This window comes from Anguilla rostrata, chromosome 3 (genome assembly GCF_018555375.3).
Source record: "Anguilla rostrata isolate EN2019 chromosome 3, ASM1855537v3, whole genome shotgun sequence".
NCBI classification, from domain to species: domain Eukaryota; kingdom Metazoa; phylum Chordata; class Actinopteri; order Anguilliformes; family Anguillidae; genus Anguilla; species Anguilla rostrata.
The window spans coordinates 67,733,142-67,758,082 of record NC_057935.1 but is presented as its reverse complement, the minus strand read 5'-3'; the positions used below and the strand labels follow the sequence as shown (position 1 = coordinate 67,758,082).

The following is a 24,941-nucleotide window of genomic DNA, read 5'->3' as shown; positions in this document are numbered from 1 at the left end:
ATTGAGCCATTTTAAGTATCACGTCGTTATGAATTATCTATTATTATTATTATTATTATTAGGCTATTATTATTATCATCATCACTATTTTATATTATTTTAGTCAGTATTCTTAAATTTATATTTGTTTTATACCGCACTTACATTGTCTTATTTATAGTGTTGTATTTTATATTGTAGTTCTTTTAAATTGTTTTGATTTTAGTGCTGAATGTATAGAAGAAAAAAAGAATAAAAATAACTTTCATACAGCATGGTAATACACAATTATAATCAATAACTGGCAGTGGATAATTACTGGGGTACTAATTGCTAACAATTACTGCCATTATTTTTGATATGCTATATTTTTTCATTATACCTGAAATTGGTGGTTAATAAAAGTATTTCATGGTGAGTAGGTCTAGATGACTGTTGTTCTCTTCAAATAACTCTAGGGGGCCTAAGACACTAACTTCTGCGCTTGTGGTGGGTATTCGGAGAATGCTGCCTTAACACAAGAAATTGCAAGTGCCTAATGGCCTAATAGGGGAAGGCTAGTAATAACAAATATATACGGTAATGTTTGATTTCAGTAACAATACAGGTGTTGCGCTCTCCTTTTGCATTTCATCTGTCAGTTTCCTCTAAAAATACTGACGCAAAATAATATGATAATTAATGTGATTTATTGATCGAATTTCCGCTTTTTCCTCTATCTTCAAAGTCATGCACTTTCCACAAACATCTCAGGGAGACGTCTCGTATATGCATAGGACACCGTCTCCGGCTTCCCACATCTGTGCCCGGGGGACGACGTGCCGGGCACTGCGCGCCGCGCGCCAAGGGTTCGGTGCCTTTATTTTGACAGGGAGCCCATCCACATGCCGCACTTGGCTCCCTCTCCCCTCCCCCCGTGTTTACATGGCATGTCAGTGCCTGTGGGATAGAGTCACTATTGCAGATTACTTTCCATCTGGATGCTAGTCTGACCCCTTTGAAGTCTCCCTTAAATGAAGAGAGTCGCAACTTTTCAATCTGACAAGCCAGCGAAGAGGCATCGCTCTCTCATGACCTAACTGCTCTTCCCGAACGACTGGACGTCCCGCGTTGGGCTAAATCAATAAATAAAAATCAGCGAAACTTTTTGAAGAGAAAAAGTAGGCTACATCGTCCACGAAAATCTTTTTTTTCTTTTGTATCTTAAATTTTGCATATAGCACAAAATCGGAATTTATCTCTATAGCTTATTTAAGGCATCTCAAGCATGCGGTTTCAGTCGATGCGTGTGTCTCTACTGATTTTCGCTCTATTGCTGGCGGAGTGCCGGGGTTCTCAAATAAAGTTTGGTCGATTGGACCGGTGGGCGAAAGCTGGATTCCAGTACCTGAAGCTTAACCTATGCCGGAGGGTTTCCTCCTTGTCGGAGAGCGAATGCAAGAGGCTGTCCCACCTTCACCAGAGCGGGGTGGCGGTCTACGTCTCTGAACCAAACTCCGAAAAAGTACTGGCGATCCTCCCCGACTCGTATTCAACTGGTTTGCTCGCTTCCAAACAAGGAGGATACGCGATAGCTTCGGTTCTGGACGACGGCAAGAGGCACCAGGACTTTTACCTTGGGTCCACTGCGCATGACGCAGTATTGGTGTTGGATCCCAGTCCGGGCGAAAGTTTCGGACACCCCGTCGTCCTTTTCTATATCGATTTCAACGTGACCAAGAAAAAATGTGGACATAGAGATGGAATTTTCATAGGTAAGTGTTTTTTATAATAATCAGTTTAAATGTACACTCTTTTGTGGTGTAATTTTAGGTGTACACACAATCAGTAGGTCGTTATAATGCGGAATAGTAATTGCGCGTGTGTAAGCGATACATACAGACACCTGTAAAAGAGACAGGTTTTTTAAAATCACTACTATATTTTACTAGTTGCTTCACTTGCCAGCAAATACCTAAATTTATGTTTTATCAGAAGGATGTAGCCTGAAATTGCGCCGTAAGAGCACAAAATCAATTTCAGCCTGACAACCTGTGGGACAACAATGGGTTAAATTGTTCTTAAATACTCATCTATTCTGCTGTTTTCTCTGCTGCAGTAAGAATATACTTTTCACATGATATATCATATGCATTTAAACACATGTTAAACAAGCGCTCAAGACTTGCTTAATTTGCATATAATATTCTTACCTGTGTCCTACTAATATGGTTGTTCAGACAGTCTTTTGAATATTCAAGGCATTGGGATTTGGATTTTTAGCGAATGCACGCCAGGAAGCAGGAGCTGGTCTTTGGCCCAAGCTTCGCCATCTGTTTCCAATCAGCAAAACTTCCCCTTCCATCCCCGAAGCGTCGCACGTGGACGCACTGAGTAGCTTAACGAAAATAGAATATGGATCTCACCACAATAAACATTGGCAGGAAATGATGTGCTTTTGCCAAAAAGAGATAACATAATTGATTTCTGGTAGCCAGAGGCCAAACATGTTTGATTCTGAGCTATGAAAGACCTGTTTATTATGAATGCCCCTCTTTTTTAGTTCAAATAGTAAATAACCACCACATAATTCACTTTCATGATAACCATTAATGCGTGCAATAGGCACAGATGATGGGCTTGGGGATAAGCAATTTACAGACACTTCCTGTCTCAGAACTGTATTGAATATTCAATCATTTATTTTATGAAGAACAGACAGTGCCCTGTCTGTAGATTTTCCACTTTATTCCAATGGGGGAAAGTCAGAGAGAGAGAGTTACAGATGGAGATGGGGTCATAGTACGGAAAGTGCCATGGCAGGAAATTGATCCCCTGGTTGCACGGGGGGATTTGTGTTCGGGGTATTTGAGAAACAACTGCCCAACCGACTTCATACAGTCTCCTCTAAATCAGACATTATGAAGAGGAGCAGATCCTGCCAGGGTCCTGTTCAGATCTTCACCGGCACACTGGTGTTCTAGTGGTCAATCTGAGAAAATAATAACAGCAATAAATGTTGTGGAAGAAGCTCAGCGCAGAAATGTTTCAGAGTGAATTGTGAAGAGCAGACTGCATTTTTAGTCTGTTCTCCGGGCCAATCTTAAATCGCCTGAGAACTGAACAAACTCACTAGAGAACCTGTGCACAGTACTAATACAACGGAAGTAACATCACATCCTTTGCTTGACTGCTGAGGACATTTATTTATGCAAACTTGTTAACGATAAATGCATTACGTATCCAGGAAATCCCTTAAATGGCAGGAACTGCTTATGAGGGTAAAATCATTTTCAATGTTACGTGAAAAGGTGGACGAGAAATCACCGTGAACACAATGCAATCTGCAGAGCCCTTTCCTCTCACCACCCCTTATGCAACTGGAATTTAATGTAAAATATACAAAAAAATATATATTATTAACAGTTTATAATATATTGGGAAATATACTAATTATTTCCACTTAAAGATTTGGTAATGTATTACGCTTTCAGGATATGTGAAATGTATTTATTATTATATTTTTCCACATATTTATAATATATTGCAGTATATTGGATTCTCGTGCAGCTGTCTCTCCCCGTGCACTGGGATGCAGGGACAGCAGTGCAGAAGTGCAGCTCCTGCCGTGTGTGAGTGCCGGATGGAGAGCTCTGAGGGGTTGGCAGTTCCCCCTGACCCCCCCTCAGGGAGAGCGGAGAGAGAGAGGGAGGGGTGGGGGGGGGGCAGACAGGCTGCCAGAACGAGAGTCATGCATTCGCAATAGGATCTGTCAATTATTCATCCTGAGGGCTGTCTGTCCTCAGAAGTGGGTTCAGCACCCATCAACCCCCCCCCGAAAAAAGGCACTCCTCCCTTCTGCATTTGGACAGCCCGTGTCCCGTACCGCCTGCCTTTCCCTGTGCCTGACCCCCCTCTGACTCTGCAACCCTGTCTCTGACCCCCCACCCCCCACCCCGCCCTCCCCGACATTAAACATCCGCATTCACCCCGAGCTCTACATTCCCTTCCCCTTCGAACCACTGGCCTCTTGTCTTTCATCAGAAGGGGGAAATCCATCCAGGGTCCCGCCCGGCAGGGTTGCTTGCGCTAACACGCCGACATCCACTCTCTTTATTTACAATATCAACACCGCCTCTTTCCATTGGCTCGGCCGACCGAGCCGCTGCCATCCAAAGGGCCCGTTTGTAGCGCCACGCGTTCCACCGTATTGGGATTCTGCCTTTTAAAGTCACGACACGAGCGCAGAGACAAAGATGATGAGACGCATTCCCGCTTCCTCTGACTCCTGTGTAAACAGTATTGCCTCTTTTCTAGACGTCACATGATGGCCCGAGGTTCTCTTTGCTCTTGCGCCGCCGAGCGTGGTCTGCGTGACACGCTCAGCTCTGAATAAAGAGCTTTTTCCAAATAAGGAATGTTGACCGAGCGCAATTTATCGAGCGATTGACAACGATGCACGCTGAGCTGCTTGTTACAGTGAGAAGTTGTGTCTGAGGGTGTGGGGTTTTTTTTGAAGGGACATCTGTCGGTCTGTTACAAATCAAAGTTAAAAAAGAGGGGAAAATGGCTGAGGAAAACAGGAGGACATAAGAAGGCACAGAAAGAACAAACAGAGAGGGAGAGAAGGAGTGCGAGCCGTTATGCTTCCCACTATTCGTGCTAGTCCTAGATCTGGAATTGTGTTCTGGGCTTGCACTGTGTCCAAGCTCTCAGCCACCTTGTCTGAAGATGTAAGGAGGTGTGTGTATGTGTGTGTGTGTGTGGGGGGGGGTATGCATGTGTGTGTGGTGTGTGTGTGTGTATCTGTGTGGTGTATGTGTGTGCATGTGTGTGATATTAAGCCATTACAGAGAGGAAATGGACCCTGGCATAGTGTATAGTTCCACACGTCAAAACCATCACTGGGAACCTGACTGCTTTATTCAGTTATTGCTGTGGCTTTTTCTACGACAGTTTTGCAGCCATTTCTGTTTACAGTTCCAAAGGCTACGCAGCTTGACGAAGAGGAGAAAAACATTTTCTGACTCATTGCCCGTGGTTTTGACACATCGTGAAGTTGGGGAAATCTGGGTTCCATAAAAAGCCGCAGTCCAGCAGCCTCAATCAAACCAACCACGGCCTTCACTTAAATAAGGCAAAGGAATGCCAGGGATGCTGGGTTGTTAAATCAGTAATTACCACACACAGGCACGCACACATATCCATGCACTCACAACCTCTGTCTGTGCCTCACTGCTTCACTCAGATTAATGCAGACAAATCTAAAACACATACACGCACCCTGAGGATATGTCCTGCCAGCATGTTTGCTGTTCAGTATCTTTCCTAAGTTTGTCTCTCCTGTTTATGAGGATTTTTCTTTTTTTAAAGCAGTAGGATTGGATTTGTAGAATATGTTTTCAGATACAGGTACTTCACAGGCAACATGACTGCTAGCTGGCAGACCTCCATCTTCTGTAACACAGTGTGACTGCTGTGTTGTTGACGTCATTTATCATGCTATGTTGACATTAACTCTGTTGTGGAGAGTGGCATTTTTGACTTTGTGGTACGGTTGACGTAGCCAAGTGTGACATGGTGTTTCTTATGTGGCTGTGTTGCGATGTGTGTGTGAATCTTGTGTGGTTAGTGTTGTGGTGATATTATATAACTTACGTGGCTGATTTACAGTGTAAATCTAGGGTATGCCTCTGAGTTTGGCTTTGTGATGTTCTTTGACTCAGTCATTATGTAATGATGTGTCCTGGTGTTTTGTGTTAGTAGTTATGTGGCTTAGTGTTCTGATGTTTCGTTATTTTATTATGTGTTATGTTCCAGCAGAACAGTATCGGACAGCGGCACTGCATGTGATGTTGTGTCACAGTGGCATGGTGTTCTGACGTTGTGTCTCTAATATGGTGTTATCACAACTGTGCGGTTATGCTCTGGTGTGTCTGTATATTTTAGCGTTCGATGACAGTTGTGTGGTGGTGCTGTAATGTGTCTGTATATTTAGCGTTCAGTGATGGTTGTATGGTCCTTCTGATGATGTGTCTGTATATTATAATGTTCGGTGATGGTTGTGTGGCTGTGTTGTGATGTTGTGTCTGTATATTTTACTGTTCACTGACGGTTGTGTGGCTGTGATGTGTCTGTATATTTTACTGTTCGGTGACGGGTGTGTGGCTGTGTTCTGATGTTGGGTCTGTATATTATAATGTTCGGTGATGGTTGTGTGGCTGTGTTCTGATGTTGGGTCTGTATATTATAATGTTCGGTGATGGTTGTGTGGCTGTGTTCTGATGTTGGGTCTGTATATTATAATGTTCGGTGACGGCTGTGTGGCTGTGTTGTGATGTTGGGTCTGTATATTTTACTGTTCACTGATGGTTGTGTGGCTGTGTTGTGATGTTGTGTCTGTATAGTATACTGTTCACTGACGGCTGTGTGGCTGTGTTCCGGTGGGTCCGGTGTTGCAGGTGAGGAGTGCCTGACCCTGGTGATGGTTGTGTGGCTGTGTTGTGATGTTGTGTCTGTATATTATAATGTTTGGTGACGGGTGTGTGGCTGTGTTGTGATGTTGTGTCTGTATATTATACTGTTCGGTATTGGTTGTGTGGCTGTGTTCTAATGTTGGGTCTGTATATTTTACTGTTCGGTGACGGTTGTGTGGCTGTGTTGTGATGTCGTGTCTGTATATTATACTGTTCGGTGACGGCTGTGTGGCTGTGTTCCGGTGGGTCCGGTGTTGCAGGTGAGGAGTGCCTGACCCTGGTGATGGTTGTGTGGCTGTGTTGTGATGTTGGGTCTGTATATTATAATGTTCACTGACGGGTGTGTGGCTGTGTTGTGATGTTGTGTCTGTATATTATAATGTTCGGTGACGGTTGTGTTGTGATGTTGGGTCTGTATATTATACTGTTCACTGACGGTTGTGTGGCTGTGTTGTGGCGGGTCCGGTGTTGCAGGTGAGGAGTGCCTGACCCTGGTGATGGTTGTGTGGCTGTGTTGTGATGTTGTGTCTGTATATTTTACTGTTCACTGACGGTTGTGTGGCTGTGTTGTGATGTTGTGTCTGTATATTTTACTGTTCACTGACGGCTGTGTGGCTGTGTTCCGGCGGGTCCGGTGTTGCAGGTGAGGAGTGCCTGACCCTGGTGATGGTTGTGTGGCTGTGTTGTGATGTTGTGTCTGTATATTATACTGTTCACTGACGGTTGTGTGGCTGTGTTCCGGTGGGTCCGGTGTTGCAGGTGAGGAGTGCCTGACCCTGGCGCTGAAGAGCCGCTGTCAGAACCAGCTGAAGCGGCGCCAGAGCCGCAGCGAGCGCCCGGGCGGGAAGAGCCGCGCCCGCCGGGGGGCGGGGGCGGGGGCGGGGGCGCACGCCACGCGGGCGGAGCGCAGCGGCGGCCTCTGCGAGATACACTTCCTCCCCCTGGTGGTGGGAGTGCGGGACGGCAACCGGACACAGCGACTGCACTGCGTGGGTGAGTTCCCCCCCGGGGCGTTCAGGTCGCCGCGGCGACGCGTTCGCGCGATCCCCCCTGGCCCGTCTCCCGTGCGTGAGCCTGCGTTCTTGTCGTCGCCCCCCCTCCCCCCCCACCCCCCACCCCTGCAGATCACCCGGGTTTCGCCCCGTGCCCGCGGCTCCTGCCCATGTCCAGCCCCAGCGCGCCCGCCTCCAGCTGCGAGCTCAACAAGAACACGCGCCGCTGCCACCAGCAGCCGCTGGCCACGCACCTGTCCTGCCGCCTCTACCAGACCTGCGACCACGCCGTCCTGCTCTCGGGTAAGCCCTCCGGCGGGACAGGTACGCAGGCGTGCACAAGCCTGACGGCGGTTCTCTCACTGAGGCTTCCGTCCGTGTGCGCAGGGGGCTGGCAGGAGCAGATCACCTTCCTCCACCACGTGCAGAACCTGCGACTGTTCTACCGGATGCTGAGGAGCAACGGCTTCCACAAGGACCACATCAAGACCTTCTTTGCCGGCAGCAGACAGGTAGCAGGTGAGAAGACGGGGGCAGCGTGGGTGTCTCTAAAGGGGGTGGGGGGGGGCGTGAAGGTGGCCACTCCCTAATCCCTCCCACCACATTGAGAATTAGACTGGGAGGTGACGTCTAGACCGCGGCAGATATAGATCACCTAATAAGAGGGTTGGGGTGGGCGGGGTCGAAGTGGGTAGGCAGCCCCAGAAAATGCTAACGATGCAGCGTCTTTGAGCATTAAGAGGAAAGGAGGCCATTAAGACCTGGAAGAGTAGCCAGAAGAATTCATGAAAAGACCCCATAGCTCAGCCATCTGTGGCGAGCACTTCCCTTTATCCTTTGAAGAGTGGGTTTTTCGGAATGCTTTTGTTCAAAATTCAGTCAGCGTTCTAGCACTCCATTGCTTTCCAGTTACCAGCAGTGATTGTTACATCATTACAGGCATTTGGCAGACGCTCTTATCCAGAGCGACGTACATCAGCATTAGAATGCTAAGAACATTCTAGTTGTATATTTCTGATCTTACACCTTAATGGGTTTAGCCAGTTTTCTGTATTTCATCCTTCCTTCCTGCTCTCTGTTGTCTCACATATTTATGTCTTTTTTTTGCCTTCTCCCTTACATGGACTCTCACCTTTTCTTACTCTACGAAATGCCAGCTTCAGCATAGGGCCGAATATTACAGAAATCAAAGCAATGATTCTTGTTTGACTGGACGATCGTGTGCGTTACCTGAATAATGAACCAAATAGAAAATATTCAATAGGAAAAGGCTGAGTCAGTGTCTGGCTCCACAGCGTGACTAAATACGCTGGAGTAAGCAGGTCCTGTCTCCGTTATGACCAGCAGCTTTACCAGTGCCCTCAGAGGGGGACACACACACAGCAAAACGTTCAGACAGACAGCACTGTTCCCACAGCCGTACGAGCTCTGAATAAGCGACCTCTGCTTAGGTGACAAGAAACCCAGTCTGGGGTGTGTAGAATGTTAAGTCATGCCTTTGTCTCTGTTGTGCGACCCCCTTGTAAGTAAGTGTTCTTTAAATCCTGTATTTTGTGTAATTCTGTATGTTTTCTGTATGTCTTGCCTGTTGCGTTATGTGAGCACCTACTGTGAAAAAGAATTTCCTAATCTAATACAGAGTACGTTAACTCTGACAGCGGACATTTTATCTCTTGTACACTCACATAATCACTCTCAGAGTAGCGCGACCACTGAGCGCTTTGCTTTTCATTGCCTCCCCGTGTCTCATGTCTGCTTGTGTATCCCCAACCAACCAACCTACGCCCCCCCCCCCCGCCCCGCCCCCCCCCCCCAGAGGAGAGCGCAGAGGGGGCGTACCCGGCCACGGAGAAGGAGGCGATCAGAAACCACGTCTCCCACGTGTGCCGCAAGGAGCACTGCGCGGACTCCCTGGTGCTGTACCTCAACAGCCCCACGCGCAACGACGGGACCATGCTGCTGTGGGACGGCAACTACAACGGCATCGTGAGTGGAACCCCCCCCCCCTCCCCTCTCCTCCCTCCCCTCCCCCCCCCAAAAAAAAGCAAAACAAAAACGAAATAAAATCCTCAACACGGGGAAAAAAAGGGGCTGAATTGAATGACTAAACACGCATCAGAAAGCTGGAAGTGCTCCTCCCGCGGGTGAGGTGTGTACCCTGAGGCTCAGGCCAGGGAGGAGGCCGGACGTCAGCGCTGCAGACAGACGCAGCGGCAGATGGGGATGACAGGCCGAGGAGACCAATCGGGCCGCCGCCCCCCAAAACGCGGGAGTGGCGCTGAACGAACGCAATGCGCCCCGCGCGCGTATGTCACCGCCACCACTTCAAAGCTGTTGTTGGCGGGTCTGAGGGAAAACAAGGAAGCGTTCGACCGTGTGAGAGGAAGTTACGCCTGCTTGTTTACTGGCTGGTTACGCCGTACCGCAACGCGGACTAGCGCTGTATCCCCTGAGCCGGGGATGAGGCAGCGGTGCTGATCTCTGTATTGTTCTGAGCAAGGAGAGAGGGATTGAGTTAGACGACAAAGAGAAAAAGAAACAAAAGCTGCCCCTGAGCCTGCAATTTCATTAGTAAGCAACCTGCTGCACACACACACACACACACACACATACACACACTCACACAAACCCGCGCACGGGTCCGCACACACACGCTCCCTAATCTCGACCACTGTGAACCTTCACAAAAAATCCTCACAATCTTTCCCCCCTGTAAAACCTCTCTTTCATCTGCTGCTAATGCGGCTCTCTCCGGACTGCGCCCACTTTTAATTATATTGTCTTCTTGCCTTTTCAAACGCGCTCGACCCCCCCCCCCCCACACCACCCCCCCACACCCCCCTTTCAGTCCACCTTCCCCTCGGAAGGTGTCCAGTAATCCTCGCCATATGTTCCCCCGTGGTCCCAGACGGAGTCGTTTTTCGCCCCCCCCCCCCTTAACAATGAGCGCAGACCCTCGAGGGACAAAACAGAACAACCTGATCCCCTGACAGGGGCATCGGGACAATGGCTCGCAGGAGACAAGGGGCCACACAAGATCAGCGGTTTGCCAGACAGTCAAATCCTGAAGGCAACTTAAGACCTCCACTCCGGTCGACCGAGCTTCGAGTATTAGCTCAATATTTACAAATCCGATAAATATGTTTCTGGATTAAGAGGCGAGGCTGGTTTGCTCTTGGGGAGGGGGACACTGCATAGCAGCCGTTGAGCTGTGTTCTCTGTGCAGAGGATGTAAGAGGCTTCCGTTAGCACTGCTTTTAATTAAAACAGGGCTGTGGATCTCGGCAGCCATGTATGTGACTGCTTTCTGAAAGCAGGGGCAATAGGCTAGCGGGGACATCCAACCCAGTTTGGGCTCAGGCGCAGGACAAAATAAACAGCCAAACGTAAGAAAGAAAAGATGCCCAGATGCTTAAATAGATGCTCCCAAATGAGTAAATTTGTTACCGCAATGTTTTGACCAGCAAGGTCTTCGTCAGGCAAAATGACATGATAAAGACCTTGCTGGTTGAAACGTTGCAGTAATGAATGTACTAATTTGGGAGCGTATATTTCAGCGTACGGCCATCTTTCCTTTCTGACGCGAGGCGGCTCCCTTCCTCCCCTCAGGCGGACGCTAAGGAGCGCTACTCGGTGGGCGAGCTGCTGGCGGACCTGGCCGGGTGCCGGGCCAGCCGGGTCCTGCTGTTCGTGGACCAGAGCTACAGCGGCGCCCTGGCCAAGAGGCTGAAGGGGTCGCTCAAGCACCTGAACGTGGCGCTGCTCGTCGACTTCCCCTGGACGGAGATGGCCGAGTACTGGGGATCCTCCGACCCTCCCCGGTGTCTCATAGACCACCTGAGCCAGGTGAGGACAGGGGGAAATGAGACTGGAGGGGGACGAGGGAATGGAGTGGCCGTTAGGGTACTGGGAGAAGGGCTGGCCCGCGACTGTGGAATGCAGTCTGGGAACATTCGTGTGAAAATAAATACAGCAAATATGTCAAACGCACGTCAATCACATCTTTCTCCTCCCCTCTTTTTTGGCTGTATGTCCTCCTCCTCCTCCTGCTTTTCCTCCTTCTCATCCTGCTCCTCCTGCTTCACCTCTTCCTCCTTCTCCTCCTCCTCCTCTTCTCCTGTTCCTCCTGCTCCTCCTCCTCCTACTCTTCCTCCTCCTGCTCATGCTATCCCTCCTCCTCCTCCTCCTCCTCTTCCTCCCAGGATCCCGCCGCGCCCCGCCTGGGAGACTCCGCGGCGGCGCTCCTGAACGTCACGCTCGCCGGCGCCCCCTGCAGTGCCACGCCCCCGCTGACCAAGGCGGAGATCCGCCGGGAGTACATGGGCTGCCAGAACCTCCCGACGGCACTCTGGTACCAGAGCCGGCGTCGGCCGGAGGACAGGAGGCACTGAGCAGCCCTGCACCCGTTTCAACGCACGTCAGAAACACGCCCACCACACACAGTCACCATGGAAACTCACTCACTCTACACTCCCCTTCATGCCAACATGCCAGCCCCCTATAGAAGATGTCCCCGTCACTTCACTCCACGTAGTGGCCATACAGTAGGAGTTCACTCCACAAAGTGGCCATACAGTAAGAGTTCACTCCACGTAGTGGCCATACAGTAAGAGTCCACTCCACGTAGTGGCCATACAGTAAGAGTTCACTCCACGTAGTGGCCATACAGTAAGAGTTCATTCCACATAGTGGCCATACAGTAAGAGTTCACTCCACATAGTGGCCATACAGTAAGAGTTCACTCCACATAGTGGCCATACAGTAAGAGTTCACTCCACATAGTGGCCATACAGTAAGAGTTCACTCCACGTAGTGGCCATACAGTAGGAGTTCACTCCACAAAGTGGCCATACAGTAAGAGTTCACTCCACGTAGTGGCCATACAGTAAGAGTCCACTCCACGTAGTGGCCATACAGTAAGAGTTCATTCCACGTAGTGGCCATACAGTAAGAGTTCATTCCACATAGTGGCCATACAGTAAGAGTTCACTCCACATAGTGGCCATACAGTAAGAGTTCACTCCACATAGTGGCCATACAGTAGGACTTCACTCCACATAGTGGCCATACAGTAAGAGTTCACTGACTGGGAACGAGGGAAACATTAAAAACACCATTACATAAGAAGTGCCATCAGTAATAAGAGTACAAATTCCAAACGCAATAAACCAGGAGGTTCAGTGTCCACTCCGGCACCAACCAATCAGCCCCGCAGCATGGAAATATAAAAATTTCCCTGTCACATATAGTTCTGCATTTTATTGTTTTTTCGTATGTACGCACTTATTGACATGCATCGACCTTCCCTGGACATTGACAAGGCGGCACTGACCTAAAATGTACAACGTTACTTCAGAAGAAAAGAAAAGAAGAGAGAGGGTGTCTCTGATACTTACGCTCCACGCGGCATCACGTCCACCCCTCTTCCCGCCAGCGATACGCAGTTAGCGGGCGTCCCGCGGGGAGTGTCCCGTAAGAGCGCTGCGGTGCCTCGTGGGGGGTTCAGCTGGGGGCCAGCATCGCCTCTTTGAAGAGTGCGCTCTTGCCGGATCACTGAGCAAGCCGCGTTAAAAAACATGGCGACAACACCACTCCGCTCCCCCCGCTCTCCGAGTTCCGCTAACATTCCAGGACAAAACCTTCCCCCCTCCCCAGAATGCCCCGGTGCTCTGTGACATCACAATGATTTAATCATGAGAACGGTGCCAGCCCCAGGCCCCCCCCTCCCACCACAGAGAGGTCGACGGCAGCGCTACACGCTCACACGTCAGGATGTTGCCCAAGCAACGGGTCACACACCGGGAAAGGGAAATATTCACACACTAAACAGGATACAGGGGCCAAATATGTGTACCAGCTAGAAGCAAAACACGCAACATTTAATCTGAGACACACCCCATCTTACACAGGCCTGCGATGCGGTCAGATTTACCAGTATGTGTATATATTTATAAATATATTACGATACGTATTCTTATCCATGTATTACTTAGTACACGTAAGTGAACACACGCATACCGCAAACAGAGTTTTCGTATGTAAAGTTTGTCTCTATGGATTGTTGTTTAAATTTTTGGGGCATCAGTCAGTCATACCCTCCATTTTCCCACCAAACATAAACACCAACCGTAAGAGCTTCATGAAGTCACACCTCACGCCACAATGCAACCGCTGGGCTGTGAACTAAAATACAGCAATCATCACACCTGTGCTGAAACTTCACTGCAGCCTGAACAAACTGTCTTCTGAATGCACCGTAGAAAGATTATGTTCACTGTAAATATATCCGTCTTACTGCGCCAAGACTTACGGTGAATGCTTTTTCATTGCTTATTGTACACGTGGTTTTTTCCAACAGTAATCATTCCTCTTATGTATTTTAAACCATAAATCATGTAGATGGCTGTACATATTTGTAATAAATTAACTTTTGTACATAGCAGGTTTGTGTCTGTAACGAGTACATCTTTACCACCGATACACGAGAGGTTGACACACGACATTCTTTCAGTTTAATGCTTGAGGGAAATAAATGCACTTGGTCGTATATGTTCATGTTTTGTTGTTCCAAACTCCTACACACAATCATAAGTCACAGAAGAGCAAGACGACAATCAGAATAAATGTTATAATCCCAAGTCATTCAATTGGAACATAGTTTTTTCTTTGATTAACAAAATGTACTGATTTCCAATCTCAAAATATATTTGGCAAGTAGTACAGAAATAAATCATACATTTTTCCAAAACAACATATTTATTGTAAATAAATAAAACCCATTACATTTATTCATTTATTCACTGAACCTGACCAGGAAAGTAGCTGAAAGTCTATGGTGAGCGTCAACTTTAACCTTTAAGAGAAACACAATAACCTGGAAAATGGTTCCACTTCTGACATACAAATGCAACCTGGAACAACAGTGAGAAACAAAATTCCAAATAAACAAGCCACTGACTATGGATTTGCTCAACATATCACAACCCAGAAACATTGATTTTAATTAGTACAAAATTGTGCTTATTGTAGCTCCTTTCTCTTTAACAATCAGAAATAAAGTGAGCAGCACTTACATTCATTATAAGGCCATTTTGAACAGCACAGCCTTGTTTTATGCACTGGCCACTCAACTGTGATTCATAATCACCCGTAATGAAGCACTGGATAAGCTAAAGGTACTGTCTCTGATACAAGCATCTGAAGAATGACAACCACAAGCTTTGTCAGTTTGATTCCACTATTCTGCAAGGACTAATGTTCAAACCACTGCCATTATTCCCAGTAGTGATCATTGGTGCCAGAAACAAAAAATAGAATATATTGCAATATATTGAAAATGAATACATAATCAAAATCTGAAAACACTTCACAATATATGGACAGACATAAAAAAAAAAATGAGGAAGTATTTTGTAAAAACACTGCTGTGAAAAATCCAAAATATTCACATCTACAATGTATTGCAATATTTTATTCCCCTTCTTGAGACTTGTCCCTAAGGTTAACAGATAAGTGCAGTGTTCTAAGTAGATGTAAGAACCAATGTTCACTTTCCCTTCTTTAAATTCCCTCTGGACCTGTTTGAGGACAGACAGATTAAGAGAACATGAACAGAAGACATCGTTCCTTAGATGTGCCGCTCTCTATGCCTCCTTAGTACTGCCATGAACACACACACGCGCACACACTCAGAAACATACACACACACACACACACACACACATTTAAAACATTTCTAAATCTTTTCATACATTACTGAACTGACACAAAATAATCAATTTCAGAGAATGTGCAATCAACACGAACAACAGTCCACTCAAAGCTTCTGCTTTCCTACAAATGATAGTTCAGGTACAAATACAATGAGGATAAAAACTCAGAGAACTACAGTGAGAAGGCTGTGTCTTTCTCACACGTGACACCTACCACAGGTCAGAGCGAGAACAAGAAATATCAAAGATATTCTTGAAAGGATTAAAATCATACATAATAAACTGAGAGCATAATTCTAACCCAGATCCCCCCTCCCCTTCTCACAAGCCTAACATCTGTTAAGTTTATGCTACTTAACTCCCTGAGTGGATTTCACTCCCTTATTGTTATATTTTTATCTTTATAAACGCTGTGGAGGGTAATTTATTAACGTAATTTCAGTCTGTCACAAATTCATAAAATCCATACACAGTTCCTCAAACACTTTGGCTCTCCTCAAACTCAAACTCTTTGGCTCACCAAATTTGGCTCTCTCCTTCCACTTCAACCTACTGCAGCGCTGTGTTCTCTAATCATCTACAATTCATCCATTCTATCTGTTAATCTGACAGACAATGAAACTTTCAGGCGGGACTTAATAATTACAACTTAACCTTAACATCATTACCAAAATGCTAAAGGTAGGAGATCTTTAATAGCCCAGCCAATGATTTAGCTGCAGCAAAACGCATCACGCAGCACATGACCAGAAGCCGAAGCAAAGAAAATCTGATCTTCTGATGCATAGAATGCCGACTGATTCTCAGCTTCTGCGGAAAGCAAACACCCAATGAATTCAGTATTTTTTTCCTAATGTCATTTTGTCCATTTTGAAAACTCGGAACAGAGAACATAATTCTTTAAAGAAATCAAACAAAAATATTTACGATTGTGCTTTAACAGCATATGAACTGTATTTTAATGAGTAGTGCTTCTGCTGAAAATTCTAAGAGTCCAGCAAAGACAAAGGAACATGTTGCTGGAGACATATATATGTCCAGTGACTTGACTTGACCACAGCTTTACTAGTTCCTTCTCCTAAAACCAAAAAAATAAAAAGGGATCCGTATGGCAGAATTCTGCTGTAAGCACTGTAAGTTCACGATCACAGACCTACGTTTCAGAACGAAAGCTTGACTTGTATTTATAAAGAACCCCTTTTACACCAAAATGCATTGTACACTTGAGCGATCCCAAGTTGAAGCAAAGAGGAAAGATTATGAATCACAAGCTGATTGTATGTACAATTTATACACTTTAAAAAAAGCTGAGTGCCACTACCTCGCAAACGTTTCAAATTAAAAATACAAAAATACCCAATAAATATATGCTAATATATTGAAGCAGGTGACACAGCTCAAAATTGAAACAGTCCAAATGTCTCATCTGAGCGGGCACCTTATCAGAAAAAAAAATATACACAGAACGAATGGCTGTTCTGACTCCGCCCCCCTTCCACACACACTGGCTCTCTCAGTGACCCGGATGGCTCCTGACTGGCTGCAGCTTCTCAGTCTGCTGATCCTTGCTCTCCGTGTCGGAGGCGGAGTCGGAATCGTGGGCCTGCTGCTGCTTCAGCCACATGTCGGCGTAGAGGCCGTCCTTGGCCAGCAGGTCCTCGTGCCTGGGACAGGGGAAGAGTGGGACAGGACGGGACAGTTTAAAAAAAAAAAAAAAAAACTAACCAAAAAAAATAAATAAAACTACTTTCTTGTGGTGAATCTTGCAATTCTGTGGTCACATCTCCGCTTCCTCTAAGCGTTTGATGTCTTATTTATTCTGCTCGTTTTTAATCACGGACGTTAGGATTGAGGTCAGGCTCGCTGAGCCGTGAATTTGAAGATGACATCGGTCGCAGAAATGAGCGCTGCGGCGCCATCTTGGTTTCCCGCGGAAACAGGCCGTGAAGCCGCACGGAGGCTCTGAGCGTTCAGGGAGGAAGGCGTGGGAACCGTTCTCCCGAAAAAAAAACACTTCATCTTCAAACCGTGCGTTACTGAAACCGAGTCCCGGGAAGCATAGGCAAGGTCGAGAACAAAAAAAAAAAACACTTCAGAAACTCAGAACGTAAAAGCATGAATGAGTAAACCCACCCCCACCTGCCTGACCCCCCCTGATTTTATTTTTATCCTGCAACTCGTTCTCCAGACTTTGAGGACCCCCCCCCCTTCCTTTTCTGTCCCACACCTGTCAGGAAGGTGAGAGACAGCCTCAGGACAGGGAAACGGTGTCTCCATTCAGGCCATCTTTCTAAAAGCATTTACCCCCCCCCCCCCCGGCCCCCCGGCCCCCCGGCCCTTCCTGCGTGCGTATCCCTGTCCGAGGGTCCCCCCCAGGTTAAAAGCCGGAGAGCTGCGCTAGCACCTCACGCTGTCAGTCAGGGTCCAGCGGGCCGGTGTGGGGTTACAGCACCGCTGCCCATTGTGGGGGGTGGGGGGGGTGCGCTGGGGCTCATATATCAAAGGGCCAATCAGACGGGAGAGCACCGCCGGCTCTCAAACGCAATGTTTACCCTCAGCCCCCATGGGCCAGATAAACGGGACGGAGCCATTAGGTGGGGGGGGGCGGTTGCCTCTCCCCTCCCGCCGCCCCCCCCGCGCGGTCAGCGAAAGCTCACATCCTGTGTGAAGACGAGCGTGGACGCAGACGCCTGGGGCGAGCGCTGATCGGAAGATAGCGCCGCTCGGAGAGGAGCAGGATACGTTTACACCTCTCTCCTCCTCTTTTTCCCAGGCGAGCACGCAGGTAGGCCTCTCCAGAGACTGTGAGCCAATCACGCGAACTCTCCGCAGGGCACGTCTTTCAGCGAACAGGAACTTAACAGAGTTATAACGACACCTGGCATCACACCATGGGGCGACACAGCTCAGGAGGTAAGACCGATTGTCTGGCAGTCGGGAGGGTTGCTGGTTCAAACCCCGCCCTGGGCATGTGGAAGTGTCCTTGAGCAAGACACCTAACCCCTAACTGCTCTGGCGAATGAGAGGCATCAATTGTAAAGCGTTTTGGATAAAAGCGCTATGTAAATGCAGTCCATTTACCATTACACCAATACATCCTCAGCATACTGAACGCGAGGAAGGTAAAGTTTTAAATCCGGTTTAATGTTACAGGCTCAAACACAACTATCAGAAGGCTTGCGGTGTTGGGCTCACCCCCGGTGGACGGGTCAGTACTCACCGTCCCCGCTCAGCGATCTGCCCGTCCTTCAGAACCAGGATTTGGTCGGCCCCGATTATGGTGGACAGCCTAGAACACAAATAAGCCCAACAATCAACATCCAGGACTTTATTTTTAAAACATGTAATGTTCAATATTCTGTAATGCGAAGACATGTTAACAGAAGTAAACTTTGATCCAGAAGACCCTGTGCTTCCTCGCGGTTTCTTTGAACGTGCAGCGACTAGACTGCGAGAGGTAGCGTTTCTCTTCCCTGACGCTGATATGACAGTAGGTGAGTCAGAACTTGATTCGCTAATGTGTTATTTATACAACAATTAGGCCGAATTTAATCTCATAATGGGCTCGCTGACTGGCGGCACCACCTCCGTCAACAAACGCGCGGTTTGCGTTTCCTCTTCAGGGGCTGGGGCCAGATGGAGAGATTACAGAACTCACACATTAAAGGACCGACTGTTTGGACAGGAAACGCAGGATAACGCATCCTGCTAAACTTGTAGCACCTCCGACTCTAACTAGTGCGTGCCTACGTGGAGAAATCTCATGAATGAATAATGAAAACGCGCCAGGTATGAAAAGTCTCAGGTATGCTCTTTGCTAAGAATTTTCATGTAAAATACATTTAAACATTCAAGAATCATCATGTGAACAACAGGATAATGATTTGAACTTAAACAGGGAGGGTCGGTCTGAGGGAATGGCAATAACTGTGTGAAGTTTCACAAAAGCAATGATTTATTCTCACAAGAAAACCACACTGGGCCCAGCTGCACGTGTGTGCCAATGGAACACAGGACAAAAAAATGTGTTTTACAGTAATTGCTCTCAGGTGAACCCAACCCAGACCCGCCTCCGACCCCACGTCCCCCCCCCCCACCCCCCCACCGACCCATCCCGTAAACCACACCCCGCCCCTTCTTCAGGGCGCCTGTGCCGGATCCCACTCCATCTTCAAACAAAGCTGGGGGGGGCGGGGGGGGACTTCACTGATCGCTCCCCGCCCAGATCAAAGTGCAGCCCCGCGTTCGGGGGAAACTGCGCGGGATCAAAGCTCGCGGGCTCGGATCAGGATGTGTTCACAACGTCCTTTCTGAAGAGAGGACAAAGAGAAAGAGAAGGATAGAGAGACAGGAGGAGGAGAGATGAAGAGGAGGAAGAGAGAAGAGTTGAGAAGGATAGAGAGATCAGAAGAGGAGGAGGAGAGGAGAGGAGAGAATAGAAGTATAGAGAGATAGGAGGAGGAGAGGAGAGAAGAGAAGGACAGAGAGATCAGAAGAGAGGGATAGAGATAGGAGGAGGAGGAGAGGAAAGGAGAGGAGAGTAGAGTAGAGAGGAGAAGATAAGAGAAGGACAGAGAAATAGGAGGAGAGTGGAGGAGGAAGAAGAGAAGAAAGGAGAAGAGAAGAGAGATAGAAAAAGGAAGAGGAGAGAGGAGAAGAGGAGGAGGAGGAAGAGGAGGAAGAAGAGAGGAGGAGAGGACGGGGCGAGCCTGGCCTGTCGGCGTGTTGCGGTCACACGCGCGCGCCTCCAGGCTCCCGGTGAAAGCGAGAGGCGGAGCGACACCTCGGTAACCACCAGCAGGCGCGCGCGGGCTCTGCGCCATGGCGACGGGGGCGCGCGGGGAACTCTGAGTGAACCGCGCCGAGCCGCGTAAAATATTAACCAGCCCGCCTTTTTATGAGTGACGCTGATGAAGCCCAACACCGAGAACTCTTACAGTCACAGCTGTCCGCCGGGGCCGGGGCGGGGGGGGCGGGGGGGGGACCAGGGCAGAGCGCGGTTTCATACCGCTAAGCAGCGCCTACGAGCCAACTTCACACACCCGGCTAAAGACCGCGCGCGGTTCACTGAAACCATGGAAACGCCTCGGGCCGGCGGATCTGCGGCAGATCGGCCCTTCGGCTCCGGCACAAGGACGGGCCGTCCCAATTTAATTAGCGACCCAGATCTTCAGCAACAATGAGGGAGACGGCATCCTCCAGCTCCCCGCCGACAGCTGATGTTATCTGTCAGATAAAGCCCGGGGATTTAGAGCGGTGAAGTAACGGACTTTTATTTGTATTCCTTTCATGTTCTAACCCTTCATGCGATGGCAGTTTAAGCAGCAAATAAGGGGGTGAGAATTGAAAATCCATCTTTTGTGAATTCTTCTGAAGTTTATTCTTATATCCTTTCATCTCGTTTTAAAGTCACCTTTGCTGGTGCGATGACAAAACAGATACGAAGTGTTTAGAGATCAACCAGGTCACATGCACTGACGGGGCTGGTGCTCAGCATACGGTACGTCCATAGATTTTCATAAACTCACAGACTTTTTTTTTTGGAAGCACACAAGAATAATCACAAGCTCCGTCCACACGGACATGGCACCAGATCGTGTTCAGGTAAACCCTGTGTCAGAGTCCCAGAGTCCCGGTCGCCTGCAGCGATGGCTGGCACCGTGAGCCTCGCGGGTCGAGCAGCCGGCCGGGTGAGCTTACCTGTGCGCCACCACGATGGTGGTCCTGTTGGCGCACACCTTGGTGAGCGAGGCCTGGATGTTGCGCTCCGTCTGGGTGTCCAGGGCGGACGTGGCCTGCGCAGGGAGGGTAAGAGCGTGAGACCGCGCCCCGTTTTAACAGCATAGAGCTCTGTTGCATTACATTACATTACATTACATTACATTACATTACAGGCATTTAGTAGACGCTCTTATCCAGAGCGAATTACTCAACGTTTTACACAGCATTTTACATTGTATCCATTTATACAGCTGGATATATACTGAAGCAATGCAGGTTAAGTACCTTGCTCAAGTGTACGGTTTGTTAACCAAACCGGCTAAGCCCCACCCCCCGACCCCGCCCCTTCCCCACGCGCTCACCTCGTCCAGCAGGATGATCTGCGGGGCCTTGAGGATGGTGCGGGCGATGGCCACCCTCTGCTTCTCTCCCCCGCTCAGCTTCAGTCCCCGCTCGCCCACCTGCGTGTCGTACCCTGCAGGGGGCGACAGAGAGGGACTCCGGTGACCCCGCGTGTCTCCGGGACAGCTGCGTGAGGGCAGGCACTCGGCCCCGCCCATGTTAGAGACCTGTTTATTTTATTTATTTAGCCTTTATTTAACCAGGGTAGCCACACCGAGACTGACATCTTCGTTGCAAGTGAGCCCAGGAGCCTAAATGTCTTTGGACTGAGGGAGGAAACCGGAGTACCTGGAGGAAACCCACACAAACATGGGAAGAACATGCAAACTTCACACAGGGAGGATCTGGCTGGCCGGCCGGCCGGGACTCGAACCCAGAACCTTGCGAGGCAACAGCACAAACCGCTGCACCACCGTGCCGTCCCAGCGCATTCTAACGGCCGGCGCTAAGCTTGCTAACGCTGGCGGAGGCTGCGCACCGTCGGGGAAGGCCTGGATCTTGTCGTGGATGTCGGCGGCCTGTGCGGCCTCCTCCACTTCCTGGTCGGTGGCGGAGATGCGGCCGTAGCGGATGTTGTCGCGGATGTTGTCGTTGAAGAGGACCGTGTCCTGCGGGACCACGCCGATGTGCGCCCGGAGCGACGTCTGCTTCACCTGCAGCGGAACACACACAGACAGACAGACAGAAGACACGCGGAAGTGGAGACCAGTGCACACCCTACTCCGCCATCTTCCGGCTGGCAGAGACGTTTACTCAGTGCTGACATGCCGGTCCACTGTCCTTCACCAGCGTGAAAGCAGCCAAATTAAACTCCAGCAGAGACTTCATCTAAAGCAACAAGTGCACTGAACACTGAACACAGGTGCACTGAACACAGGTGAGCTGAACACGGGTGGGCTGTAAACCTTCAGCAGGCTCTGGGACAGGAGCCGCTGCTTTCATTCAAATTCAAGACATAAAAAGTGAAATTTGGGGTGGGGGTAATGGGGGTTGGGGAAGGGGCAAGGAGGGGTCCATAGCTCCGGAGATCTGAGAGCCAAATTACAAGGCCTGATGACAAACTCCCTGACGGCACGCCCAGGCTGGGCGGGGTACCGGTAGGGGCGTGGGGGCGACCCCCTGCCGAGATCCAAGGGAGGGCAGAGGCTGTAGGGCAGCGCCAGCTGACATCAAGGGCTGAGAGTGGGGGGGGGGGGGGGCAGAGGCGGGCAGCCCACCCCCACCGGTCCCCGCGCACCTACCCTCCCACTGCTCTATGGCCTTCCACAGGGGCCCTGACAGACATCTAAGAAGCTAAAGCACGATGTCAAGGAGCGCAGACACTCGTGGTGTGGCAAGCCAGGGCAACTCTGAACAGTTTTGGTGGAACGCTGGAGAGTTTCGGTGGAACGCTGAAGAGAACATATGAAACATCGAGGAGCGATTCATCAACACTGAGGAGAGCGTCTCAGAACACTGAGGACTACATATGGAACACGGGAGTGCTGATGGAACGCTGATGAGTGCAGACAGAAAACTAAGAATCGTTTTCCCAGGAAGACTGAGGTGTGACTCAGCAAATCGTCCTCTATCCAAAGTGATTCGGTAAGGGAGATGCTGTGCCCACTTAAATTTCAGTTGGTGGGACATAGCTCTTCATGTTTTTGGTCAACACAGTTTTGTGTAATACCCTTAAAGATGCTGGTAATTGATATGAAAATCACCATGACGACACTCTCACCACTGACTCAACACACATTGCCATGGCTAGCATGAACGCGGTGCTAACTTTATTAACAGTGACTGCATGGGGCAATGTGGTTTTGCAGGGCTGTAGGCTACACCACTGTACACATATGTCTCCCAGGTCCACAGTGCACTGAGCCTTAGGGACAATACCTCTCTTTGATCTGCTTCCAGGCAGCCAATAATGCGACTCACCTTCCACACAGTAGGTCACAAAAGCATCTACAGCGCTACAATACACAGACCTACCTGGCCAACACGGTACGGACACCATATCCATACCCCTACCTGTCTGACCTCAGAGCTCAGCCCATTAAAGACAGCTGATGCAAAGTATTTTCATCACATCGGGGTGGGGGGGGGATGCTCAACCAGAGCTACTCACACACAGCCTACTTAAGAGCCCACTAACCCAGGCTTTAGGGGGTCTTGTTTAATGTGAGGGGGGGGGGGGGGGAGACTCAAAAATGTGTCGCTGAAATGCTAGAGAGCTTTCAGCGGGAGGCCATCTTCTTCTGCGACAGCCATGGCTTCTCCCCGTCCTGAGCAGCTCCTTATCTACGGCATCGACCGAGAGACGAGGACCTCAGATCACACACCGAAAACAGGAACGAGCACGGTCAATACCCAATTAACCCGAGATCTGCCAAACAGATTACTGTGAAAGTCAAACGGGTAGAAACAGACATCCACAGCAATGCAATGTAATACACAAGCTTGTTTGCTGACGCATCTCGAACGCAGCTGAGACCTGCCCAAGGACACAGAACTGCAGACAGCTCTTCGGCTTAACTTGAACCAGTAGTGAGCCGTCGATTGCACATATGGTTCGACATTCTATTTTTTTTTGAAACCATATGCTACAATCTGGTGGGTCACAGATTTTGCTTGCAATCAAACAAAAACAAAAAAAAAAGAAAAGTGGAAGAAAAGGGAGGGCATTATCACCAGGAGGGCCAACTAGGGACCCTGGAAGAGGATCCAGGAAGAGTCTAGAGCCAGGACCAGGGATAGCCGAAAACAGGACCAGGGCTAGCCTAAAACAAGACCAGGACTAGCCCGAAAACAGGACCAGGGCCAGCCCGAAAACAAGACCAGGGCTAGCCCGAAAACAAGACCAGGGCCAGCCCGAAAACAAGGCCAGGGCTAGCCTAAAACAAAGACCAGGGCTAGCCTAAAACAAGACCAGGGCTAGCCTAAAACAAGACCAGGGCTAGCCTAAAACAAGACCAGGGCTAGCCTAAAACAAGACCAGGGCTATCCTAAAACAGGACCAGGGCTAGCCTAAAACAGGACCAGGGCTAGCCTAAAACAAGACCAGGACTAGCCCGAAAACAGGACCAGGGCTAGCCCGAAAACAGGACCAGGGCCAGCCCGAAAACAAGACCAGGGCTAGCCGAAACAAGACCAGGCCAGCCCGAAAACAAGGCCAGGGCTAGCCTAAAACAAGACCAGGGCTAGCCTAAAACAAAGACCAGGGCTAGCCTAAAACAAGGACCAGGGCTAGCCTAAAACAAGGGCCAGGCTATCCTAAAACAAGACCAGGGCTAGCCAAACAAGACCAGGGCTAGCCTAAAACAGGACCAGGGCTAGCCTAAAACAAGACCAGGGCTAGCCTAAAACAAGACCAGGGCTAGCCTAAAACAAGACCAGGGCTAGCCTAAAACAAGACCAGGGCGTCTCGCTTTGGCCCCCTGACAGAAACCTATGCCAGGGCACGGACGGCCTGAGGAAATTTCATGGAAGTCCTCCACACTCACAGAATGTCAGCCGACCAATCAAACGTTCCTTTAATACCCCCTCTGTTCTGTCCAGGCCCCTTCCCCTACGAAAAGGAAGCGTCCTTTTAAATTAATTAACATCAGACAGAGCAGGGGGGCAAGATGGGAGCCCGATCGCAGCCAAATGAAACACAAATGGCCTCTTCAAGAGCCCTTCACAAGCCGCCTTTTGAA

At 49.1% G+C, this 24,941-nt stretch overlaps 2 protein-coding genes across 2 annotated transcripts in view; one reads left to right on the top strand and one right to left on the bottom strand.

Moving 5' to 3' along the window:
- Nucleotides 1–625: 625 nt before the first annotated feature.
- Nucleotides 626–13,866, top strand: si:ch211-67e16.11 (uncharacterized). Its single transcript, XM_064329453.1, has 7 exons — nucleotides 626–1,733; nucleotides 7,194–7,427; nucleotides 7,559–7,729; nucleotides 7,814–7,945; nucleotides 9,243–9,412; nucleotides 11,036–11,272; nucleotides 11,629–13,866. The coding sequence occupies exons 1-7, from the start codon at nucleotides 1,247–1,249 to the stop codon at nucleotides 11,815–11,817; spliced, it is 1,620 nt and encodes a 539-aa protein (XP_064185523.1). The 5' UTR covers nucleotides 626–1,246; the 3' UTR covers nucleotides 11,818–13,866.
- Nucleotides 13,867–14,035: 169 nt separating this feature from the next.
- Nucleotides 14,036–24,941, bottom strand: part of abcb6a (ATP binding cassette subfamily B member 6 (LAN blood group) a) — a 31,066-nt gene continuing 20,160 nt past the window's right edge. The window contains exons 16-20 of the mRNA XM_064329450.1: nucleotides 21,740–21,914; nucleotides 21,222–21,334; nucleotides 20,839–20,933; nucleotides 18,359–18,427; nucleotides 14,036–16,802 (exon numbers count right to left, since the gene is read on the bottom strand). Coding sequence (XP_064185520.1) covers nucleotides 16,652–16,802; nucleotides 18,359–18,427; nucleotides 20,839–20,933; nucleotides 21,222–21,334; nucleotides 21,740–21,914 — 603 coding nt within the window. The 3' untranslated portion in view covers nucleotides 14,036–16,651. The remainder of the gene's footprint in view (nucleotides 16,803–18,358; nucleotides 18,428–20,838; nucleotides 20,934–21,221; nucleotides 21,335–21,739; nucleotides 21,915–24,941) is intronic.